Genomic DNA, 24,858 nt, shown 5'->3' with positions numbered 1-24,858 from the left:
CATAATTTTTAAGTTGTTCCACTAAAGTAATATATTTAATTTCATTCAAGAAGAGAATTTATCTAGTTTTAGAATGAGATACAGTGTCTAGTTCCAAGCCCAGTATTATATAGAAAATTTGATCATAAAAAGCTGCTTGCCTGGATAACTAAAGTGCTCTGAAACCTGCTACATTTATCTTTTTTTTTTTTTTTTTTTTTTTTTTTTTTGGAGACAGGGTCTCACTCTATTGCCTAGGCTGAACGCAATGATGCGATCTCGGCTCACTGCAGCTTTGACTTCCTGGGCTCAAGTGATCCCCTCGCCTTAGTCTCCCGAGTAGCTGGGACCACAGGTGCACACCACCACGCCTGGCTAATTTATTTTTTGTAGAGACAGGTCTTGCTGTATTGCCTAGGCTGGTCTCGAACTTGTGGACACAAGCCATCTTCTTGCCTTGGCCTCCCAAAGCGTTGGGATTACAGGTGTGAGCCACTGCACCTGGCCCTGCTATATCTTTATCTAACTGGATAATCCAGGAAGGTGAGGTTTAGAAGTCTTAATTATTTGAGCTGCACAGACCAGAAAATACAGGAATGGCAATGCCATTGTGTTCCAGGCAGAACCCAGAGTACCTTATTGACCCTTTAAATGTTATTATCTCTCTCTTACCTGTGATGCATTAGTCAATGCACAATATTTCCATATATCTGCATCGAGTTAAAAAAAAAATCAAGTTGGGCTAAACCAAACAATGTTTAGAATTTCCATTCATTCATTCACTCATTCGATCTTTCCGCAAATCATAAGTTATCTATCATCTGCAAGGCACTGTGCTAACTGCTGGCATACTTAGTGAACCTAATAGACAAGGCCCTCATGCTCCCATGGAGTGTACAATCTAGTGACATTATGCTTCAGGAAGATGTTAGAATAATTTAAATATGACCTAAGTCTAAACTGATGTAGCATTCTGTAATTTTCACACGATTGGCAAAATAATAATGGCTCTGACAACATCAAGTTGCCATGCCACAAAAGATCTATGTACTGATACAATCAGGATACCAGAAATACCTGAAGCTATTTAAGTAATTGGTTCTGAATTAATTGCATAGATAGAGGGAAAATACGGAATGCATAAGCCAAACAATATACTAAATCAGCATAATATTGAGGTTTATGACTATGTTCTATGATGCTTTATTGTTTTGAAGATTTACCTACTAATGATATTTTTCTTTAGATAATAGAATTAATTGATATTCTTTAAAATTAGACTATAAAGAGAAAGTTCATAGAAGTCTGGATAGTAGGGACAGCCAGTGTAGCCTCTGTTTGCTATTCATCATCTGAAAGTAGGGAGCCTCCCCTTTCCACCACTAAAGGTCCCAAGGCCGATCTGTTCTCAGCCTAGGCTGAAGGATCCATCTCCTGGATTACATCACACACTTTCCTAGAGGTCTACAGTGATTCCCATTTATCGTTCACAATGATATTCCTGATCATTAGTTGCATATATCTCCACCAACCATCCCGCTTCTCAGATCCTGAGATCACTGGGCTATCTTGGTTCTGTTCTCAATTTGATTAGGATTGTACTTCTGTCCCTGGTCCACCTCTGCCAATGTCATTTTCAGTACTTTTTTCAGCTGTGTTACTCTTAATTGAGAATAACCCATGGTAGGTGGTTTACATTGGCCCCACCCCTCCTGTCATTCCAGTTACTGTTGCTGTCAAACTCTTTACACTCCACCCCGCTGAATGCATCCCTCCTCTCGTGAAACTGGGCTGAACAGAAAGACGTCTTTATACTTACATATAATTTGCTTTTTAAACCTCTCCCAACAGACAAAAAGACTTTTGAATGCAATATATTGATTCTGTTAATTCTATCTGGCATTTAAACATCCAGGAAATGAACTGATTTCATGGAAAGTACATTTGCAGTAATTTAAATAATAGTCCCCATTTTGTTAATTTTCATACTCAGAGTCAAGCCTAAAAATTTCTCAGCCATGATGCTGACCACATATTCCGACTGATTCTTGGGCTTGATATTATTACTAGAGTGCTTTACTTTCCTTTGTCCTTGAAGCAAATTTCTAACGTAGGCGGCATTGATGTTCATTTGTGTAATCAAGCCATAATACATTCATAAAAAAGAGTTTTGAATCAACAAATAAAGCCTAATTTTTAAGCTCTATTTTATAATAGGATGCTGAAATAAGATAATGTAAAGAGTCTGCTCAAGTTAATCAATTCTGATTCTTGTGAAAACCTCCTCAGTTTAAATCCTGATATACCAGGGAAATTTGGAGACTTGTAAATAGCATTTCATGCCCCTGTACAGGACACATGAGCTCCTTCCACCTCCCACTAATGCTTGCTTACATACCAGTAACTTCTTTTCCAACTATTACAAGCACACAGGAGAGCTAGAGGTGAAACAATAGCCCCAAACCCGGATCTCCACAGTCTCCAGTAGGAACTTGTGAAAAAAAAATTCTTTCAATTTTAGCTCTGCATGGGCATGTCAAAGCCTCTCCACTCCTCTCTTCCCATCTACAAATAAGGGATAATAATGTTAATATTTGCTTACTTACCTCACAGGAGAATGAAAAGAAAGAGTAATTTAATGTTAATAGGTTCTTTGAAGATGAAAAGTATTTCATAATTGCTAAGTTCTATTACATTTTTTAAAACCCGTCTCAAAGATACTCCTCTTTCCTTATCCTCCTAACTTTGTTTAATTAAAAATAATTATCCTTTCTCAACCTCATTATTTAAGTGCATAAGACCTTCATGACGTTCCCACACAATGTATGTTTCCATGCTTTACTCAGTGTTACTGCCTTCAGGTTCGGGCCTTTCATATTTTCTAACTCCTTATGTATTAGAAAGTCTAGTGAAAATCTATCGTGTCTGCCTGGGGTAGATTTCATTTCAGAGTGTGAAAATTGCATGAACAGCCAGCTTTTCTTCCTCCCACTCTTTGAAAGGCTCTTGACGCTGCTGGCATCTAAGGCAGAATTTCTCAAAGGTGGGGGTGACCCTTCCATTGGTATCTGAGTCCCTGGGGTGTTTGTTAAGATCTAGGTGCCTGGAGATCAGACTCTATGGGGTGGGTTATGGAAATCTGCATTTAAAATAAATTCTGCAGTTGCTGACTAAAATTTGAGAACCACCCATTCCAAGTCCCTCATCATATTTTTAAGATGAAAAACATAATCTGAAGGTCAAAAGTGAAGTTTTTTGCCTTAGGCATCACTCATTGCATTTTCCTCATGGATACTGGAAGAAGGGATGGAGGACAAAGGCTTTTCTAGAAGCTGAGAGTATGAAGGGCTCTACTTGGCCTCCTCTCACACCATCACCTACAGGCACATGCATCCTTGCCTCCTCACACCCCACTATTAGGGGGGGTCTTCTTTTTATCTAATCCCCCTCATATCACCAGACTCTCCCTCTCTCTGGTTCTTGCTTTTGTCACCTCTCTCATTAGTAAGTACATCTGCAATCTACACTTGCCATTTATTTCCCTCAATCTCAAGGAAAAAGGGGCTGACTCTTTTTCTTTTTTCTTTTTTTTGAGATGGCGTTTCCCTCTTGTTGCTCAGGCTGGAGTGCAATGGCGAGATCTCTGCTCACTGCAACCTCCACCTCCCGGGTTCAAGCAATTCTCCTGCCGGGGCTGACTCTTTTTCAAAGTTAATCTCTCCACTTGGGCTATCTATCCCCTTTCCCTGCCTCCTCTGCGCTCTTGTTCCATCCACTTTTTGCTCTCTCTTATAATTCAAGACTTTCTCTCTCTTCTGACATTGTCTCCTCAAAGGCCTTGCATCCTTCTAGTGGTCCTACACAGCCAAGCTCCTAGAAAGAGCAGTTTTCAGGGCTGTTTGATGCTGGTATTTAAAAATACGAGCAGGGCCAGGCATGGTGACTCATGACTGTAATCCCAGCACTTTGGGAGGCCAAGGTAGATGAATCACCTGAAGTCAGGAGTTCGAGACCAGCCTGGCCAACATGGTGAAACCCCTTCTGTACTAAAAATACAAAAATTAGCCAGGCCTGGTGGCACACACCTGTAATCCCAGCTACTCGAGAAGCTGAGGTGGGAGAATTGCTTGAACCCGGGAGGCGGAGGTTGCAGTGAGCCAAGATCTCGCCATTGCACTCTAGCCTGGGAGACAAGAGCGAAACTCCGTCTCAAAACAAACAAACAAACGAACGAGCAGAACTACCTTTGGAAAGTGAACACACCATACAAAGAGTAAGGGGAAGCACCAGCAATAACATCTGCACCATGGAGCTCTTTTTGGAATAAATATGGGGGAAGCGGAGTTTTGATTCTTTGCAGCTCCCTGTCCTACTGGCACAATCAAATTTCCCTGGTCCTGGCTTTTATACCAAGGCCAGCATTGCTGTCATTCCCTGTGCTCTGTGCACATTCTTGTGGGCTGAGTTCAGGGTTTGGTCATAGGCTAGTCTCCTGTCTCCACAGCTAATAGTGGGTTTGGTGTAGGCCCTGGCATCCCCACCAGTGGTTTGCTTTGTAATTTTTCCCTCTTGGTCTGTGGGAGGACTGAGGCATGGGGTCTGGAACTCCTGTGCAGCTACAGGCCTGCTTGGAGGGTGAGGTGGCTGTTGTGGGGCAGGTGAGAGCACACCAGGGCCATAGCTAACCTCCAGCCTTCATAAAGAGCCCACGGCAACTCTGTGGGAATCCTTCCAGCAGCCCGCTTATGGCTGGAGACAGAGGTGTGGCTTCTGTCTAAGCTTTTCCCTCTGACTCAGTCCAGGAGGCCACTGTCTTGGGAAGCAAATGATAACAGCATCTGGGAGATTCTCTTCTAGATGGACTAGCAGGGAATCAGGACATGAACTCAGTGGACTGACTGCACCGAGAATCACCTGGTCATTACTTGAAGGTCATTACTTAAAGTAAGTTCTTCAGTTGCCAACATTTGAAAACTAAAGTGTGTGGTTCAGTTATGCTGGTCCAATAACCAGAGAGGTCTAATATATGAGTGTCTTAGTTCATTCCTGTGGCTATAACAAAATACCATGGCTTGAGTAATTTACAAATAATAGAAATTCATTTCTCACAGCTCTGAAGGCTGAGAAATCCAAGATCAAGGTGCCAAAAGATTCGGGGTCTGGTAAGGCCTTGTTCTCTGCTTCTAAGATGGACATCTAGATGTATCCTCAAATGGCAGAACGGGAAGAGCAAAAGGGACTAGGCCACCCTCTTCAACCTCTTTTATAGGGGGACTGATCCCATTCACAAAGGTGGAGCCCTCATGACTTAATCACTTTCCCAAAGGCCTCATTTCTTTTTTTTGTTGTTTGTTTTTGAGATGGAGTTTTGCTCTTGTTGCCCAGGCTGGAGTGCAATGCAATTAGGCTCACTGCAACCTCTGCCTCCCAGGTTCAAGAGACTCTCCTGCCTCAGCCTTCCGAGTAGCTGGGATTACAGGCATGTGCCACCATGCCTGGCTAATTTTTGTATTTTTAGTAGAGATGGGTTTCACCGTGTTGGTCAGGCTGGTCTCAAACTCCTGACCTCAGGCGATCCACCTGTCTCGGCCTCCCAAAGTGCTGGGATTACAGGCATGAGTTTCCTTGCCCAGCCAAGGCCTCATTTCTTAATACCATCACCTTGGGGGTTAAGTTCCAACTAATGAATTTTGGAAAAATACATATATTCCAACTGCAGCAATGACATATTCCAAGGTTGAAAATGTTTTCCTAAAACTCTAGGCCTACAGAAATACTTTTTATCCTGCAAAAAAATTTTGCTTAACCTTTTCTTTTTCCAGTCTTCCATCACGAAAACAGTGGTTCTCAACAGAGTGGTTTTGCCTTCTAGGAGAATTATGGCAATGTCTGGAAACATTTTCGGTTGTGACAGCTAGGGGTGGTTGTACCTCGTGGTGGTGCTACTGTACCTAGTGGGCAAACTCACTCTCTCAAGGCCTTTTATAAGGGCCTTACTCCTATTCATGAGGACTCTGCTCTCATCATTTAATCACTTCTTAAAGGCCCCACCTCTTAATATCATCACATGGGTGATTAAGTTTCAACATATGAATTCTGGGGGATGCGTCATTCAAACCACAGCAGGCACTCTTACATCCTTTTGGTGAACTAGGAGGCTGAGACTCAGATAAGTCAAGAAAGTTGCCCAGGGTCTACTGAGAGTTGGAGCAGGCATGAAACCTGGGTTTGCCTTTTGCTGTGTGGCACCTGCCTCAGGACCTGAAGGGTGCTGCCTCCATGCCAGAAACCACGCTGGCTGCAGAGGGCAAACCTGAACAATAAGATGCTGCCCTGATCCAGTTTCAAAGCTAACACAAAGTGGCCAGGGACGGATGGAAGGAGAGACGCAGACAGTAGATTAGAGCAGTGCTTTCTCAAGCTATTTTGCACAGAAGCATAGAGATGGGGAGGAGGAAGAGCCTGAGGGGCTCAGTGGACCAGTCACCCCTCCTCTTTGCCAGAGCCTGGCTCCAATTCCATCTGTTCTAGATTGGAGAACAAGGTTCCCGCTAAAAGGGTTTGGAATCTTTGTTTTTTAAAAGAATTCAAGAGAAGATGAACATATTTGTCTTGAGAAGGTTCAGGAAATCATGAAGAAATTATGCAGTATTTTAAGTGGATTTTCAGGGTGGGAAATTTGTGCCCACGTAAATGAGAGAAGAGGAACAGAAGAAACAATCGAGCACATATGGGCAGCGGAGCAAAGCCTAAGGAAGTGTGGGGAGGGCAGAGGAGGAGCTGCCGGGAAGAGGCAGATGGTGTCTCAAGGCAGGTGGTCTTGTGCTTTGGCTGTCCTGAGAATGCGAGGAGTCCAGACTCCATTTTGTAGACAGTGGGGAATTAGTAAAGAGGTCTGTGCTGAGTAAAGAGGGGAGAAATGGCAAAGAGAGATAAAGAAGGGAAGAGACCAGGGGTAGGGTGAGCATAGTCGTACCACGTACATGAGGCATTTACAATATGCCAGGAGCTCACGTGTAGAACAGTTTGGAGAATCCAGCATCAAGTCCTTAGGTGCTAAGAATTGTGCATTGATGAATGCATATCTAAGATACTTGTTTTCCACTAATAATTAAGCTAAGACATTTATACCAAATGGCATCTTGGCTGTAAGAGATTTATTTATTTTTTACACACAGATGTAATTTTTATATAGATTTTGGCTTCTTCTGGCGTGGCTGGCTGGCTCCTGTCACCTTGGCTCATCTCCTGTGACACATATTGATAATCTAAAATGTGCCCTTCCATTTTTAAAATCTGAATCACATAATCACATACTAATATATTTATATTTATGTATCTCTAGCTACATACACACAGGCTTGGGGTTACTATTTTTCAATTTTTGAATTGTATTCTTCATGCTTTTCTGCTTTTCTTCTGTCAATATCTTGAGGAAATCTCTCTCCATCACCTGGAAGGTTCTAATTCAGTCTTTTTTATGCTCCATATGACTGTGCAGTGTGGATCTGCTGTAATACATGTAACCATTCCCCTGCCGATGGACATTTGCATTGCTTCTAGGTTTGTGTCTTTAAGAACACTGCTGAAATAAACACACCAGTGTGTTTTGTGCGGCAGTCCAGCAAAGCTTTTAAAAGTCTGCACTCAGCCAGCCGCGGTGGCTCACGCCTGTCATCCCAGCACTTTGGGAGGCCGAGGCGGGCCGATCATGAGGTCAGGAGTTTGAGACCAACCTGGCCAAAATAGTGAAACTCCGTCTCTACTAAAAATACAAAAACTAGCCGGGTGTGGTAGCGGGCACCTGTAGTCCCAGCTACTCAGGAGGCCGAGGCAGAAGAATCGCTTGAACCCGGGAGGTGGAGGTTGCAGTGAGCCAAGATTGCGCCATTGCACTCCAGCCTGGTGACAGAGCAAGATTCTGTCCCCCCCCCCCAAAAAAGAAATTCTGCACTCTAGAGTTAGACTGCATGTGATTGCTCCTCACCTCTGCCACTTACTAGCTCTTATACTGGGCAAGTTTAAGCCTCTATGGGTATCAGTTTCCCATTTGTAACATAGAGGATTATAACAGGTTATGTAATTCATGTAGAGCCTTTGCAAAAATACCTGGCCCATAATAAGGGCTCAATAAATATTACCTGTTATTATAAAAGTACTGGATATTAGTGCTTTTGTTTCTATGAGATAACTTTATGGGCTAAAGGGTATATGGGTTTTTAAAATTTTAGTTTATATTGTGGGTTGGATTCCCCCGCAAAAGGCTGTAAAATTGCTTCATGCATGTTTCTACCAACAATGTATGAAAGCATCCTTTTACTCATGTCCCCTCCAAAGATAAATAACTCTTTAATTTTTGGCAATTTGATCGTTATAAAATGATATCTCATTGTTACCTTAGTTTTCATTTCCTTCACCATTGGAAAAGTTCAAATTTTTTAATGGATTTATCAATCATTTGAATTTGTTCTTCTCTGAACAGCTTTTTCTTATTCTTTGCTAATTTTCCCAGGGTTGTATCTCCTCTCTTTTTCAAGTTGTAAGAGCTCTTTGAAATGTGTATTACAGATTTTCAACCTCTGATTTTCTTGAGTTGCAAAGATTAATTTTCAAGATCAAAGCTTGTCTTTTGACCTTGTTTATGGTATTTTTGTCATAAAAGTATTTTAATTTTTATATATTCAAATACATCTTTCTGTTTTTTTTGAGACAGAGTCTCACTCTGTTGCCCAGGCTGGGGTGCAGTGGTGCGATCCCGGCCCACTGCAACCTTCGCCACCTGGGTTCAAGCAATTCTCCTGCCTCAGCCTCCCGAGTAGCTGGGATTACAGGTATGTGTCACTAGGCCTGGTTAATTTTTGTATTTTTTAGTAGAGATGGGGTTTCACCATGTTGGCCAGGATGATCTCAAACTCCTGACCTCAAGTGATCCACCCGCCTCGGCCTCCTAAAGTACTGGGATTACAGGCATGAGTCACTGTGCCCGGCCTTTCTTTTCTTTTATAGATTCTAGTTGTTGATTAAAAAGATTGATTGTCTCTAAAAAGGTCTCTACCATTCAAGGTTTCTTGGGTTCATTTTATGTTCTCAATAATTTTTATGTTCTAGCATATGCATAAATTCACGTAGATTTTCCTGAAGAAATTTCATTCCTTTTTTTTCACGTGTTTTCAAAGTTGAGAGGAATTTAACATAATTTTCTTTTGGTTGCATACCCAGTTACAGTACGGGCATCATTAACTAAATAGTTCATTCTTTTCCTACTGAAAGTTTCTCACATGTTCTAAAGAAAGCTGGGTTCAGACATAGGACAGGCAGAGTCCCAACCAATCCCACTCATTCTATGGTGACTTCTCATCTAATTTTTGCTCCACATCTTGTTTGAGAATTGATAGGGAGGCTACTGAGATTCAGCCAGAGATGGGGTCAGCAAAGCTCTTGTAGGTGTTCATGAAAGAACCCAGGAACTGTTGTTAGGGGTAGGGCTGGGGCTGGGGCTTACCTGATCTTAAACTCAGATCAAAAGTCCACACTGAGCTCTTCTGTCAGGAGGGCCCTGGGAGGTTGAAGGGCCATGAGACACCCAGTGGGATCTCATAATGTTGTGGTTTCTACCTACTAATTCAAGACTCTGCAGATGTAGCAAAGGATATTTAAAGTGTGTTATCCAGGACTTCTTAAGTTCCATAAAACTCTACAATTACACTTAATACCCACTTACCCACTTGGCCAAACTCTAAACATGCACAAAAGAGCTTCCCTCCTCCCCCACTTCCCCTTGCTAAAGACCTGAAAACAGAAGATTTTTACCACCCAGGGAGTATCTGCTTGGGAAGGGAGAGAGGTCGGGGCTGGGGCAGAAGGAGGCAGGGGAGTCTGTTTATTCTGCACTTAGCAAAGGGCCTTGGGATCCTCTTGGAAATTTCAGTTTGAGAGGTGGTAGAATGTCTGTGACACCTGTAAGGTTAGATTCGTCACCACCCCAGACATAAAGGAGGACACAGACATTTTGGTGGCTGCAGAGAAACTGATTAACAGCCTCAAATCTGAAATCTGGCTCTGAAAATCCTTCTCACACTTGACAATTATGTAAAGAGTGACTCATAACGTAGTCATTTCTTAAAATGATACATGTTAGCACAGGCATAGGCCACATAACCACGTTTCAGTTAATGACAGACCACACATACAGCAGTGGTCTCAAAAGATTATAATGGAGCTGCCCTACACAGGTGTGCCATTTCTTATCTTCTATACAATAATTTTACTGTACCTTTTCTATGTTTAGCTATGTTGAGATATGCAAATACTTGCTATTGTGTTACAGTTGCTTAAGGTATTCAGTATAGCAACATGTTGTGCAGGTTTGTTGCCCAGGAGCAATAGGCTATACCATAGAGCATAGGTGTGCGGTAGGCTCTGCCATCTAGGTTTGTGTAATTCCACTCTATGATGTTCACACAATGATAAAATTGCTTAGTGATGCATGTCTCAGAAGTCTCCCTGTCGTTAACTGACACATGACTGTACTTAAGACAAACAAAATGTGTCTGAGGCTCTGGTATTCTTCCTAGAAATAGAGAAGGAACTCACCTATTTCAATCGTTCAGACTTAGGGCATCTTAGATTTGCTCCGGGAAAAGTGACATTCAGAATAATTGGGACAGAAAGAATTTCCAGTGGTGATTTCAGAGAGAATAGTTGGTAGGAGCTTAAATGACACTCAACAATGAGTGAAAAGCCCCAAATTTATTTTTTTTTTACTGTTTTTATTTATTTTATTTTAGTTCAAATATTCTGAACTAAAAATTGAAATGGGATAAAAATTCTCATTAACCAAGAAGTTTCACCTGAGAAGCATTCCATCCATCCATCCTTCCATTCAACCATCCATCTATCTGTCCAGCCTCCCTTCTTCCCTCCCTCCTTTCTTTTTTTCCTTCCTTCCTTCCACATATATTTACTGAGTGCCAAGTTTGTGACTAGGAAAGCTACAGGCAAGACTCTGGTCTCACTGGGCTTACATTTTCGGGAAGAAATGACAACAAATTATAAACATATTAATACTTTATACAGTGATAAATGCAGTCAATATATTAAAGTAAGATGTTAAGTTGGAAAATTATAAATGGATGCACTATTTTAAATTGAGTGCTCAGGAAAGACCCTTAGAGAAGGGAATGTTTGAACTTAAATGTGAATCTTTCCTATATAAACATAATAGTTTGAAACTATATGCAAACTATATGGAAACTATATGCATTCATGTTTCCAAAGTTCCTTGTACCTCCTTATTACAATATGATGTGATAAATATTATAATAGAGGTACACACAGCGGTGGTCACATTGTGTTTTAATTTGACCAATTATATATCTGACTTTGCCTTTGAATGGGGGCTAGATCCTGATGCTAGAGCCATGATACCTGGGTTCCTATTCCTGCCTGGTCCTCAACTATAGCCTTGTTTATGTCTGTGCCTCATTTTCCCTCATCTGTAAAAGTAGGATAACTCAGTATCTGGGTTATAATATTGTTATAACAACATTACATCTGGGTTATAATATTGTTAGACAGTGGCTGCTATATTTAGCAGGTTCTCAATGGATCCTTCATTATTTAGCTTAATTATTAAATTCTGTATCCCTAAAGATATAAAATCAGGATACAATAAATATGAAAAGGATAAAAAAGTAGCATATGAGTGCCTCATCAATATGCAAATGACATCATCATAATCAAAGAATGAAGATATGAAATTTGGAATAGGCCAGGCACGTTGGCTCATGCCTGTAATCCCAGCACTTTGGGAGGCCGAGGAAGGTGGATCACCTGAGGTCAGGAGTTCGAGACCAGCCTGGCTAACATGGTGAAACCCTGTCTCTACTAAAAATACAAAAATTAGCTGGGCGTGGTGGCATGTGCCTGTAATCCCAGCTACTTGGGAGGCTGAGGGAGGAGACTCGTTGAACCCAGGAGGTGGAGGTTGCAGTGAGCCGAGATTTTGCCATTGCACTCAGCCTGGGGGACAAGAGCGAAACTCCATCTCAAAAAAAAAAAAAGAAATTTGGAATAGTATTCATCGACTTCTGTCATCAAAGACACATACAACAGACACACACTGTTCTGTAAATTGTAAGATTTCTGGTGGATGTGTTGAATGTCCTGAAATGTATAGGCTCTTGTGGTAATTTTCCATTCCCTGCTCTCCTGTCCTCCACTAATTTCTCATCTTTTTGTGCCCTGCTCTGTGACCTAGGGACTGGCCACTGTGGGTTGCAGTATCTGGACAGCCTCTGTCCTCTGGTTTATGGTTGGGTTTGGCCACTGGGACTGGAGAGTGGGAGAAGAGTGTTGATTGAGAGGGTTATTTCCCAGCTTTGACCTACTGTGGCCGGGTCTAGCCGGGGCTGTGTCCATGAGTGACCACAGTGTTCATGGGTGGTCCCTTATAGGCTCCAGCTTTGAAAGAGCTCTTCTGATTCTATCTCCTCTCTCTCCTTGGCCTGAATATTATCACTGCTGACGTTGACAGGGTCCTTTCAGTATGGAAGTCAGTCGTACAAATCAGTAATGAAACAGCAATTGCAGAAAGTCTCTTTAGGCCAAAGGCAATATGACAAAACAAAACAAAACAACAAAAAACCTGACCAAAAACAAAAAACAAAAAAACAAAACCCACAGTTTTTTTTTTTTTTCCAGCTTATTCAACATGTGTAACACAGAATTTTCACTAGATTTATTCATATTGGTATGTCTCAACACTGGACTAGAAAGAAAGGAACTGGGTGGAATCATGATGCCCTGCTAGGGCTTTTGATTAAGCTGGCTCTATTCCAAGGGATACAAAGCCCACACACAGGAAGCAGGAAGCCCAGAATGTCAAGTACCTACTCTCAAAGGGGAGCTTTCAGAGGACGGACACAGTGTCAGGGGTTTCTCCATTGATGTCTTCGGGCAGTGCCTCACCCGGAAGTGGTCGCTGTAGGAGCACGTGCAGTGTGAGAAGGAGGAGGCCTTTCTTCAGTAACAAGCAGCATTCACGCATCGTGGAGAGCAGATTCCCAGAGTGTAAAGCTCTTAAGGGACATGTGCATTTATTGCTGACTTTTTAAAACCACAGACAATACAGAAAAGTGTGAACTTTGAGCAATTAATTGCACATGGCAGGAAGGAGCACTCTATTAATCTTAACCCTGGTACAAGGAAGAGACTGGTGTGACTTGTGGAATAATATTCATTTATGCACCCAGTGGTCGGGGAGCTGTTCTGAACACCTCAAAGTGCCAGGCATTGTGCTAGAGTAAAATAAGACAAAAGTGTCTCTGCTCTGATAGAGCTTATTTTTTAGAGGGAACTCAGAAAATGTGTAAGAGGATGGGACCCAGAAGAAGGTCAGCAAAGGATAAAGAAGCAGAATAACAACAACAAAAAAAGATAAAATTGATCACTGCAAAGATGCTGCCTCTAGCCACAGCTGAGTATCATGTCAATCCTGAGTGATGTTTAATCCTTTGAAGCCTTATAATGGATTTTTGCTAGGCATTAAAAAGTATAATCATGTAAGAACAGCTGTGTTAAAACATTCATATAAACTCTACTCAGTGCATTTGGTTTCTCAGTTATTCCTCCATAGCAAGCCAATCGGTATTAAACGTGTGTATGTTAAGTGGTAACAATTCTTCCAGTTAAGGGAAAACTCCAGTCCTTTCACTATTTCACTAGCCTATAAGCAACTGACTTTTAAATTCATCCAATTTTTATTAATGATTATGATAACATATAAAATTATGCTTGGTAGTACAAAATAGATCTATTTAGCTCATCAGCGTTTTATACATTTATAAATTTTATAAAAGATGAATACCAATTACACAGCATTTTCTGATATGCCTTACTAGAGAATAAAATTTCTATTTTTGGAAAAAACCAACAACAACTTTTGAAGCTGACCTGTGTTTGCCATGTTTATTTCGGGTCTGTGGTTATGCTTATCTCTGATTCCAGAGTGAAGGGAAGTGGGCAGGGTGTGGGTGTCCATGAAGGCACCTCTGTCCTCCCTGCAGGTCAAATCCTGCCCTGGCTTGTCTTGTGTCTAGGGACAATGTCCTGCTTTACAAAGTCAAGGCTTTGCCCATAAAAAGCCTTGTAATCTTTTGGTTTCTCCATTTGCTCATGAGTGATGCACAGGCCCTGATGATTGTCATCCTCTTCACAGCCTCCATGAATCTCCTGATGAACTCCCTCAGAAGGTGGAAGGAGCGCCTGACACTGACCCGAGATCAGCAGCAGCCACGCCCACCCTATGGGTGGTTAAGAGGCAGCCAGTGGCATCAGTCGTGGGCCATCAGATTTGAGGACTTAGGATTCTGGTTTCCCGAGTGTCCTGGACCTGCCGGCTGCAGGAATGACAGCGACAGTTCTTCAGGCAGGTGCCACAGCACCCATACACTGCCAGCATTTTGTGCAAAATACCCAAAGCCGCATCACCAGATCTGGGCTCTCCTAGCCTCCCTTTGCTAAAATGCTGGCCAAAGAGCTTAATGAGCCACTCAGGGGCACAAGATAGGTGAAACCTGCATGTTTTGTTTGTTAAACTATTTGCCTCATGGCACAAGATGGCTTACTGTATGAAAATAAACAAAAGGAATAACTGCGGCATCATGGTTTTGTTAACATGTCCAAAGCTGATCAGGGCTTCCTGTTAAAATCTAAATAAGACTCTTCTTAGGTGGCTTACATTCAGTCAGCTGTGGCTCTGTGCAAAGAAAACCAGTTTCCCTTGCTCAGGAATTTGCAGCCACTGATAAGAGAGGAAAAGTGTGACTCCACCTGGAAGGTCATGATACAATCTGCTCTCTGACCCCGTGGAGGTGCAGGGGCTTGTTCTGCATGCCAGGCTGAGGACTCTCCGGACTGAGGCATTCAGAGTTGAAGCTTTAAATCAGAAGGGAGTTCCCTGCCAATTTCATCACAAGTCAGCAGCATCCAAAGAGTTGCGCTGAAGAAAATCTCATCACCGTGGGTTCAGTTTAGATTGCTAGTCGGCTCAGAAAACTACCTGCAATTGTGTTTCCAGGATGCATCACAAATACTCTCCACATGAATGAGACCATCAGCGGATGAAACTCAGCATGTTTAGTGTGGGGCCAAGTCCTCTAGCAAAGGACACAGCGATTAACCTGCATTTCGAGGGCAGGCACTGCCAAGCCCTCATCAGGGATCCATCCAGAGAACTTTGGTAATTCGTGCAAAATCCCTGTATCACACAATTTCCTTCCTTAATGTGATAAAGTGTAACGGAAACATCTGCAGAGCCTCTTCAGCCCTGCAATGCATGGATGAGCAGAAGGCCACAAAGCCAGGTTGATTGCAGGGACGGGGCAGCAGGTGAGGCATGGTCACTGTGGAAAGCGACGGAGGCCACTCTTAGCAGGCAGTCCAGCCGAGTGGGGGCCACATTATCTTCTCTGCTTCCCATCAGGCATTCACCTGTGGCCTTATTTTGTGGCTGCACTGAAACATGCTTGACACCAAGGTTTTCTTCAAATGTCGGCTTTCATTCATCCCACCGTGGTGCTTGTCCTTGTTGTCCTATGCCACTGTCCCCTCTTTTTGTAAGATTCACAGACTCCATTCCCCACTCCCTGACCCCCTACCTCGGACAGAATGAAATATTTTTCCCTTGTGATTGAATACAATTCTCAGGCTTATCTATGTATCTCAGGCAAACACATGCCCACATGTGTAGATGTGAATAAGTGAGCATTGAAGCTATTGTACTGTGATCGTTGGTTGGCTCATGTGTTCCTCACACTAGCCTCTTTGAGGCATGAGACCTTGCTCATTTTATGTTTGTATCCTCCCAGCACACACTATGTGCTTGATTTATAATCGTTAAATTAGTGAAGGTATTCCTGACACTACCTAGCATAGTCTTATATGGTAAGATATTTGATGAAAATATTTCTCTGTTGATTGCTGATTCCAATTCATGACCTCTAAGACACCATCTTAAATTTCATGCTCACAAACTAAGAGCTAGCTGAGGGATTGTATTAGGTATAATCTGTGTATGTGTATATTCCTGTGTTACAGGTCATAGCACTCTCCACCATCAGAATGGAGCCTGCCTGAATGTGAGCTCAGTGAGAGGCAGATTCCATTCTCGGGCCCTTCCACGGTGACTTGCCTGCTCTGCTCCATCATCCACTTATTCACAAGTTCTGGGGCGACAAAGGGCACGTTTTGTTTCATCTTGTACCAAACCCTCGATGTGCTCTCACTCACTCTACCTCAGCTCAAGAACTTCAGGGGCTGGGAGTGCATTTGGAGAGAAGGCATGTGCAATAGCTGGAAGCCTTAGCACAGGTGGGTTACACTGATGCTTTATAGCCAAACTATAGGAACTTGGTTTCTAAGGCCAGCAGGCTTAGGTGTTACCCCAGTGGCTCCCCTCAACAGCAGCATAAATAAACCATGTCAGAAGAACCCACATTAGCCATCTCCAGGACTCCTTTCCCTCTCAACAGCAGGAGCTCCTGCAGTCAGAGCAGCGGTAATTTTCAAATCAGGCATGTGGTGATGCAGCAGGAAAGTGCCTGCATCCCAGGTGTCCCAGCAGCGTTCTGGAGACCTCTAATACCCACATCTGCACCACAAAACTGCACAGCATTGATTGATACCAATCTTCCTACACATATCAGTAAATGGTAATAGAATGCCTCAACAGCAGACAACTCAGGAACCAAAGATATACTGGATTTTCAAGTCAGAAGAATGCTTAGAGATCATCTGACCCAATAGCCGTATCTTACAATAAGATGTGGAAGCCAGTGTCCACAGTGCTAAAGACATCGGTCCAAGGTCAAAGAATTTCAAACCCATAAATACCTCCAAGAAGCCTCCACTGGGACCTTATGATTTTAGTAACATTATCAACATTCATGACCTATGTCTACTGATCTTAGTGTCTTCTCAGTAGGCAATTATTCTTTCTCACATCAATTTGCAGTTGATATATTATCAGCATCCTTGTTAAATTCATCTTGTGTTCTGGGTGAAGACTAACAGAGTCTTCCTTCTTGGGCTGTGTCATTCACGCTCATCCCTCATAACATCTGGCCACTGCTCTAAACACAGTGGCCTTTGAGAAATGCTTCTGAATTCTGACTAAGAAAGAGGAGAACTTTCAAACACAAGAAAGTGAACATTATAGAGCTTACCACTCAAGATGGTTTTCTACAAATGCGGACATGGGGCTGATCTGCACCGTGTAAGTATCATTTGCCGAGTACTCAAAGAGTCCATAGTAAGGGTTGAAGAGCTCCTGAGACAGAAGGAAGAAGAATTCCCGCGAGGGGCCACTGTAGTCCAGGCTGCAAAGAAAGCAGAGGTCCAGGAAGCTCATTCTGTGCCCAGAGGTGAGGGGACCTGTTCGCACCCAAATTCTAGTGTGCCCTTTCAGAGTTGGGTGCTGGGGAAAGCAGAGAGCAGCCTCTGCTCTTTGGCGTGAATCTCAGTGGAAGTATCAATCCTCATCAAGAAAATGAGGATGCAGTAATTGGTTTGGAGATGTTTCTTAACCAGATGTCCATGAATAAACTCTCATGGTAGCTTTCCTTAGTGTTTTCTTTTGATCATCTAACACCTCAGAGCTAAAACACACAGCCAGCCCATTGAACACAAGGCCTTTGTCACGGGACACATAAAAGAATTTTCTGCAACAGTGAGTGTGTGCATGCATGTGTGTGTGCATGTGGGCTTGTCCTTCATGGTTGAGGTGGTTTCCCATGAAATCACTGAAATGATATGAAAAGTTTGGCATGAAGTTGTATACATACGCTTTAAGAGAAAGAGGTTTTTAAATTAGATACTCAGAAGCGTACAACACCTAAAAAGGAAAGATCCAGTGCCCTGGGACTGTATTTTTGGCTTATCCTTTGACCATGTGATCTCAGCCTCTTGTGCATGTCAATAATCTTAGGTTTTTGAAGAACATGGCATTTTTTGAAGCTTGGCAATACCTGAAAAGAAGGACCTCCTGGGAGGGAATTGCCTTGGGGTGAAGGCTGACAGCTACCCTGCTCCTTCCTGAGAAAAATCACCCCTGATCCTGAGGCTCTGGCCCACCCACGCTTAGGTGTCTGCATAAAACTCCTGGTGTCTCACCCCTCCTCTCCAACAAAGGTGACGTAGAGCTTGTTTCGCTGGAGCTCTTTCCGCGAATAAGCCATCACTTGATTGAAGGTTCCCTCCAACAAATGATCCCGGCGAATAATGAGCCTGAGAAGGAGAAGGGGTGGTGAGTGGTGGCCCTCAAGTCAGGATGCTGGACAGGGTTCTAAGTGAGTTGTGAGTGCCCAGGTTTAGGTTCTCACTCCACAGCCTCTCCAACGAGAGGAAAGAGCAGGATGCAGTTTTCGTCAGTTCATCGAGGGATTATCTGAACATGCTTTTCAAAACATCAGGAGCGCAAGGAAAATGTGTACACTTCTTGTGCATGCCATCATATGGAACTGCTTTTAAGATAGTTCATTTTGATCAACTCATAGGATATCGCTTAAGATTCCTGAGTTTGGGTTCAGCTTTTTAAGTTGAAAATAATAAACCCAGAAGGGAAACTATAAACAACATTTTACTTAGACTTCAATTACAAAGTTACCAAGAATCTTTAAATTTGACTAATGAGTTAAAGTTTTTCCCAAGAATAAGTGAAGGGAAATATGAGATTTTTTATTTAGTTCAAGATTCCTTGTTTTCTGAAAAGGTCTACCCTGTGATTTTCTACATGCCTTTGTCTAAAATATTATGTTCTTTCTCATTCTCTTTCCCTCTCTTACCTTCTCTTCCTGCCTCCCTTCCAATTTCCTAATGTCCTTTCTTCTTTCCTTCCAGCTTCCCAACTTCCTTCTTCCCCCGCTTCAGACCATAACCACTACCACACCAGAGTAGCCGATCTCAAAAACAATATTACAAGGGTGTAGGGGAGAAGAGGATAGAAAAATCTACTGTCTGAATTCAGTGCTAAGCACTGGAACACTCACTTAATTTTCCCTGGACCCTGACCAAATCCTTTGGCTTCCAGTTTTCTGTAGAAATTGCGGAGCTTGGCCTCAAAGTCTCTCCGGTAGGGGGAAGGGGCTCTTGCGCTGGCTCTCTGTAAACCTGCAGAGAGAAGCACACAGAGGTCATCACTTTCTTTTTTCTTCTTTCTCTTCTTCTTCTTCTTCTTTTTTTTTTTTTTTTGAGAAAGAGTCTCGCTCCGTTGCCCAGGCTGGAGTGCAGTGGTGTGATCTCGGCTCACCGCAACCTCCACCTCCTGGGTTCAAGTGATTCGCCTACTTCAGCCTCCCGAGTAGCTGGGATTATAGGTGTGTGCTACCACACCTTGCTGATATTTTTTCTGTTTTTAGTAGAGACAGGGTTTCACCATGTTGATCAGGCTGGTCTCAAACTCCTGACCTCAGGAGATTCACCCGCCTTGGCCTCCCAAAGTACTGGCATTACAGGCGTGCACTACCACGCCCAGCTAATTGTTGTTAATTTTTGTATTTTTAGTAGAGATGAGCTTTCACTATGTTGGCCAGGCTGGTCTGGAACTCCTGACCTCAAGTGATTTGCCCGCCTAGGCCTCCCAAAGTGTTGGGATTACAGGCATGAGGTCATCACTTTCTGTGGAAGAACAAATACACAAAGTGACAGTAGAGTGAGAGCCCAACAGAGGCACATTCTGGCGTCTCCATATTCTTCTTCTCCAAGAAGTCCCTTGATTTCCACCAGTGGCTTTTATAATAAATAGAAATAATACACTAAAGTATAAAAATAATATACTAAATTCATTTATGAGTTCTAATGAGAATAAATATTTATGTCTTCCTCTCTAATTCTTTCAAGTTACATTTCTCTTAAAAGGACCTGGATGAGCATTTTTCTTGGCTTTAATTGTACTTGTATAATCTAAAATAATTAACATAAACTGAACTAAACTTTCCTTGTAAGGTGCTACAAGAAGTAATTGAAACTATAATGAGGTAAGTAGGACTTTAGTATATGTGTCCATCATGCTCCTGTATTGATATTGATGCTCAAATAAACATACCTGTACACAAAGGCTCAGAGCATTTAGGAGTTTATATTAGATTAGAGTTTATATTAGATGGCCTTGCATCATAAAAGTGAAGTTTACAATAATAATAATTCGCTAACTCTATATAGGTGAGAACTTTTGTCTCATTTAGAGTGCTTTGTAAATACTTTACTATATATACCTTTTAATTAAAAAAAGAATGGAAAATTAATATTCTTACCCGAGTTTTAAAGGTGGTCAGAATCAAGGCTTGCCCATTCAATAACCATTTATTAGTTACTTACTATATTCCAGGTACTAAGCTTACAATTTAGAGAAGACTGATGCTGGTGAACTCTCAGAAATGAGTATATAATACAAGTTACAATGATTGTTATCCAGGAAGTAAAGAAACCCAGTTCGTTGAGATCACAGAATCTGCTGTGATCTCATCTGCTGCTTGCCCAAGAGTGCCTGATTGCAGAATGGGGGGGGAAGCAGACAGGAAGGTTCATCTAGGGATGAAGCTCTGCCAGAGGGTGCAAACAAAACGGAGAGGGCCAGGGGAGTTCAGGCTAAGTCTGGGAAGGCATCTCTGGGGACAATCTGAAGAATAAATAGGCACAAATTAGATTGCATGGGTCAAGAAAAGCTTTGCTTTAACTGAGAGAGAAGATGAGCTGGGAGAAGAAGAGCACTCCAGGTGGAAGATCAGCATGTGCAAAGGTCCTGTGGCAGAATGGAAAGTGGTACTCCAGTTTGGAGCACAGGGTCCAAGGACCAAAGTGGTACAAAAACAAGGCCTGAGAGGTGGGCAGGAACTGCACAAAACAGGACAAGGTACATTGTTAAGCAATTTTGTTTTATGCTAAGGGTAGTAGGAAGCCCTTGCATAACGGCTGGCATGATGTCACTTGAATCATAAAAACATCCATCTTCCTGCAGAAGAGAACAAAACCCCAGAGGACCAAGGTGGATTTAAAGAGCTCAAATGGGACTAGGCTGGTGTCAGTGGAGATGAAGTGAGGTGGGCAGAGAGGAGATGTATTTAAGAGGCAATGAATTGGATATAGGTAGTGAGGGAGGGTTGGGTTTCAGATTTTGTAACTGAACGCCCTGCGGTGACATTCACTGAGACGGGGAGTAGTGGAAGAAGAATACATTTGTGGGGGAAGAGTATGAACTTTTTCTTTGATGATAGTCCCTTTGTCTGGAGAGAGACACAGTTTGAGTGGAGAAAAAAGCCTGGGTTTGAGCCTTAAGGATGATAGGAAGAGGAGGATGAGGCCGCGGGAATGGCCAGGGAAGTAGACGAGATGTCAGGAGTGGTGTCCCAGAAGCAAACTGAAGAGGGGATGCTGGGGGACAGCAGCTGGTCATGTTACAGGCTGCTGAAGATTAGGTGGCTGAGAATGGCCTGCCGGATTGGGTGGCCAGAGTTCATGGTGACCTTAGTGAGGATACCTCCTTTCGTGACCTCCAGGTGTGACAGAGAAGATGTGTGCAGGTTTGCTAGTCTTGTGGGTCTGATGGCAGGCCTTTGAGAAAATTTCTGCTGGATGGCTTCAGCTTCTCAGTGAAGTAAAACAGGATGTCATTTGCTAGGAGAGAGGAGGGGTGCTGAGGGTTGGAGGCTTTAGGGGAAATGTTTGAAATAATAGTAGAGGAGATAGAAAAAAATGTGCTAGAATTTTCCTTTGGGTGTTCAAGATTCATGTGAGATGAGAGATGACTAATTTAGAATTAATAATCTGCCTTGTGAGGTGAATTTGCCCAAGAGTGCCTGATTGCAGAAGTCGGGGAAGCAGATAGGAAGGTTCATCTAGGGATGAAGCTCTGCCAGAGGGTGCAAACAAAGCGGACAGGGCCAGGGGAGTTCAGGGCATTGGCAAGGGTGCTACTGAAATGATGAACTGCAGAATCTATGCTGCATCCGGGAAAGACTTTAGAAAGGAAAGGAGAAAAGTCCATGAACCAGAGGCCTTGATGAGGCCAAAGGATGGTACTAGGGAGGGTAGTGGATCAAGCACATCGGAAGGGAAGAGGAGGTTTGAATTAGTGATTGTGGAGAAGATCACAAGGTCAGGAATGTGATTTTGGGAGTAAGTGGTTGAGGCAGGGGAGGAGAAAGTCATTGCAGACAAAGTCTAGAGACTGGGAAGCCAGGGAACGGAATGAGGGTCCCTGTCGATGTTGAAGTCATCCAGGAGGATGGAAGGACCTGCTTGGGAAGGAGAAGAAGACCACAAGGCAGGGGCCACAGGCCTTGAGAATGAGAAAAAGGTTGGTAGATGACAGTAACTGGGAGAAAGGGAGGGGAGGGATATGGCTGAATGGTAAAAGCAAGGAAGCATGGGGAGCCCCGCCCACCTGGGCCCCACAACACCTGGGCCTGAGGGAACCAATGGCCATCACTTGCAAATAAGTGGTCTTGCTGGAATACCAGGTTTTGGGATGTACACAGAACTAGAATACAGGTCTGTCAGTGCAAGTATAATTTTCTATCCTGCACATTTCAGTATATTTTATTAATTATGATTTTCACTACCGCTGGTACTGCCACCTGTTCCTATGATGACTGCTGTGCATTTCTCAAATAATTTATGCTTTACAGAGTACTTTGGCATAAACTTCATGATTCACCATCTCTGTAGCACCTGGGTAGATTTCATACAGGTCTAAGAGAATAGGGATTGTAAAGTTTAAAATCAACATATTTGGATTACATATTCTAGGATCCTGTGGTCAATGCTAGAGAATAAAGAAATACTTTGACAAAATGAATTGGATGATTACTTAAATTCATGGCATCAGTCATATCTCTATCAGGCAAGTTTATTCCTTTTAGAATATCCAAATAATTTTCATATAGGAAATAACTCTTCATTTACTCTTATTTTTCTATTTGCGGTATGATATCTCTCCCATATAATGATGTTAACATCATAGTCTAGTATCAAAGCATAAGCACATTATTGGGCTGGGACAATCTCTACAACATGGCAGACCATCATGCAGTCCTATAGCTTCTTCAAACTTTTCCCCCAAAACCCCCTACTTTTGTCTTCGCTCCCCAAAAGTAGGTCATCCTGTGAGCGCTGAAAGTGTGTGGCTGTACTGATGTCGGCTCTAGCAAAGCTCCTGGTCCCCTTAGGCAAGGGGATCTTAATTATGTTGTGTGTCAGAGGTAGTAAGCATTGCACATTTCCTTAACAATGCTGTTGGGACACTTGTTTGGAGGAAATGACAACAGGGAGATACAATCTTGAAAACGTATTTTAACAGCAAAACTACCTCTAAGAGAGAGTTCTGAATGCTACAACTTGGAGGAATCATACTAAAAGATACTCTAGTCTGGAGATCTACGGCAGTACTGAATGATACTAACTCTGAGTGTGACATCCCTTCTCAGAGAAAAAGCTTATTGCCAAGTTCTGTTTCTCTTGGGAATTTCACCACTGGCTTCAGAAACCATGCTCCAACCCTGGCCCTAGAGTTTGTGAGATAGGATGTTCCTAGATGTTTCAAACTAATCTCTTTTATTTTAAATGAAACCTACAACGATGTGATAATGCAAGTCAAATACGAATGGAAAAATTCTCCAATATCTGGATCCAGTCTGGAGGTATGGATTTGACCTAAGCTCTTTATCTTGATGAGTCCAGAAAATATCTTTTTTTTCATTTGTTTGTTTTTTGAGACAGGGTCTTGCTCTGTTGACTAGTGCTTGGAGTACAGTGGCACAATCTCGGTTCACTGCAACCTCTGTCTCCCGGGTTCAAGAGATCACATCTTAGCCTCCTGAATAGCTGATACTAAAGGCGTGCACCACCACACCTGGCTAATTTAAATTTTTTTTTTTTTTGGTAGAGATGCGATCTTACTATATTGCCCAGGCTGGTCTTGAAGAACTCTTAGGCTCAAGTGATCCACCCACCTCAGCTTCCGAAAGTGCTGGGATTGAAGGTGTGAGCCACTGTGTCTGGCAAAAATATCTTTTATTCACTAAACAGTTCAACATATATATTCCCTCACTTGGAATGGAAAATACCTGCAAAGAATTTTTGTACCACAAGTTCATTCTCATACATAAAGAAAATGGGGAATAATTTTGAAATGTGTAAGAAAATTCTTTGGAATCTTTGTGGAGATATAACAATGGTTCCTAGTAGCTCTATCACCAAAAGTGGTGTGCAGTCGATTCAGAGTCACAAGACAGAATGTTTCAGAAAGGGCTCTTCCCTTCGACATGCTTGGAGAGTGACTTTGGAATGCAATAGTAATTTAGAGCAGGGACAGTAACCTTTTTCTGCAAAGGACCAGAGAGTAAATATTTTAGGCTTTGCAGACCATGTGGTTTCTGTTGCTATTACTCATGTCTGGTGTGAAAGCTAGCATAGAACAGGCATGGCTGGGGTCCAATTACACTTTATTTATGGACATCGCAATTTAAATTTCATACAGTTTTCATGTGTCATAAAATACTGTCTTAATTTTTTTTCTTTTTTTCTTTCTTTCTTTTTTTTTTTTTTTTTTTTTTAGATAGGGTCTCTCTTTGTTGTCCAGGTAGGAGTGCAGTGGTGAAATCACAGCTCACTGCACCCTCAACCTCCTGGGCTCAAGGAACCCTCCTGCTTCAGCCTCCCTAGTAGCTGGGACTACAGGCACATGCTACCTCACTTGGCTTATTTTTAATTTTTTTGTAGAGAAGGGGATCTTGCTATGTTGCCCAGGCTGGTCTTTAACTCCTGGGCTCAAATGATCCTTCTGGCTTGGCCTCCCACAGCACTGGGATTACAAGCATGAGACAC

At 42.5% G+C, this 24,858-nt stretch overlaps 2 protein-coding genes across 9 annotated transcripts in view; one reads left to right on the top strand and one right to left on the bottom strand.

Annotated features, from left to right (window-relative positions):
- Window positions 1-24,858, bottom strand: part of HECW1 (HECT, C2 and WW domain containing E3 ubiquitin protein ligase 1) — a 456,269-nt gene that overhangs the window by 39,080 nt on the left and 392,331 nt on the right. For all 8 annotated transcript variants that reach the window (XM_050783350.1, XM_050783356.1, XM_050783351.1 and 5 more), the window contains 3 exons: window positions 19,026-19,146; window positions 18,151-18,264; window positions 17,205-17,357 (listed from right to left, as the gene is read on the bottom strand). In XM_050783350.1, the coding sequence (XP_050639307.1) occupies window positions 17,205-17,357; window positions 18,151-18,264; window positions 19,026-19,146 (388 nt within the window). The remainder of the gene's footprint in view (window positions 1-17,204; window positions 17,358-18,150; window positions 18,265-19,025; window positions 19,147-24,858) is intronic.
- Window positions 4,574-24,858, top strand: part of PSMA2 (proteasome 20S subunit alpha 2) — a 617,132-nt gene continuing 596,847 nt past the window's right edge. The window contains exon 1 of the mRNA XM_050783440.1: window positions 4,574-4,577. The gene's annotated coding sequence lies outside the window, so the exon portion shown is untranslated. The remainder of the gene's footprint in view (window positions 4,578-24,858) is intronic.

Source organism: Macaca thibetana, chromosome 3, assembly GCF_024542745.1.
Source record: "Macaca thibetana thibetana isolate TM-01 chromosome 3, ASM2454274v1, whole genome shotgun sequence".
NCBI classification, from domain to species: domain Eukaryota; kingdom Metazoa; phylum Chordata; class Mammalia; order Primates; family Cercopithecidae; genus Macaca; species Macaca thibetana.
This window is presented reverse-complemented; position numbering and strand designations above follow the sequence as displayed.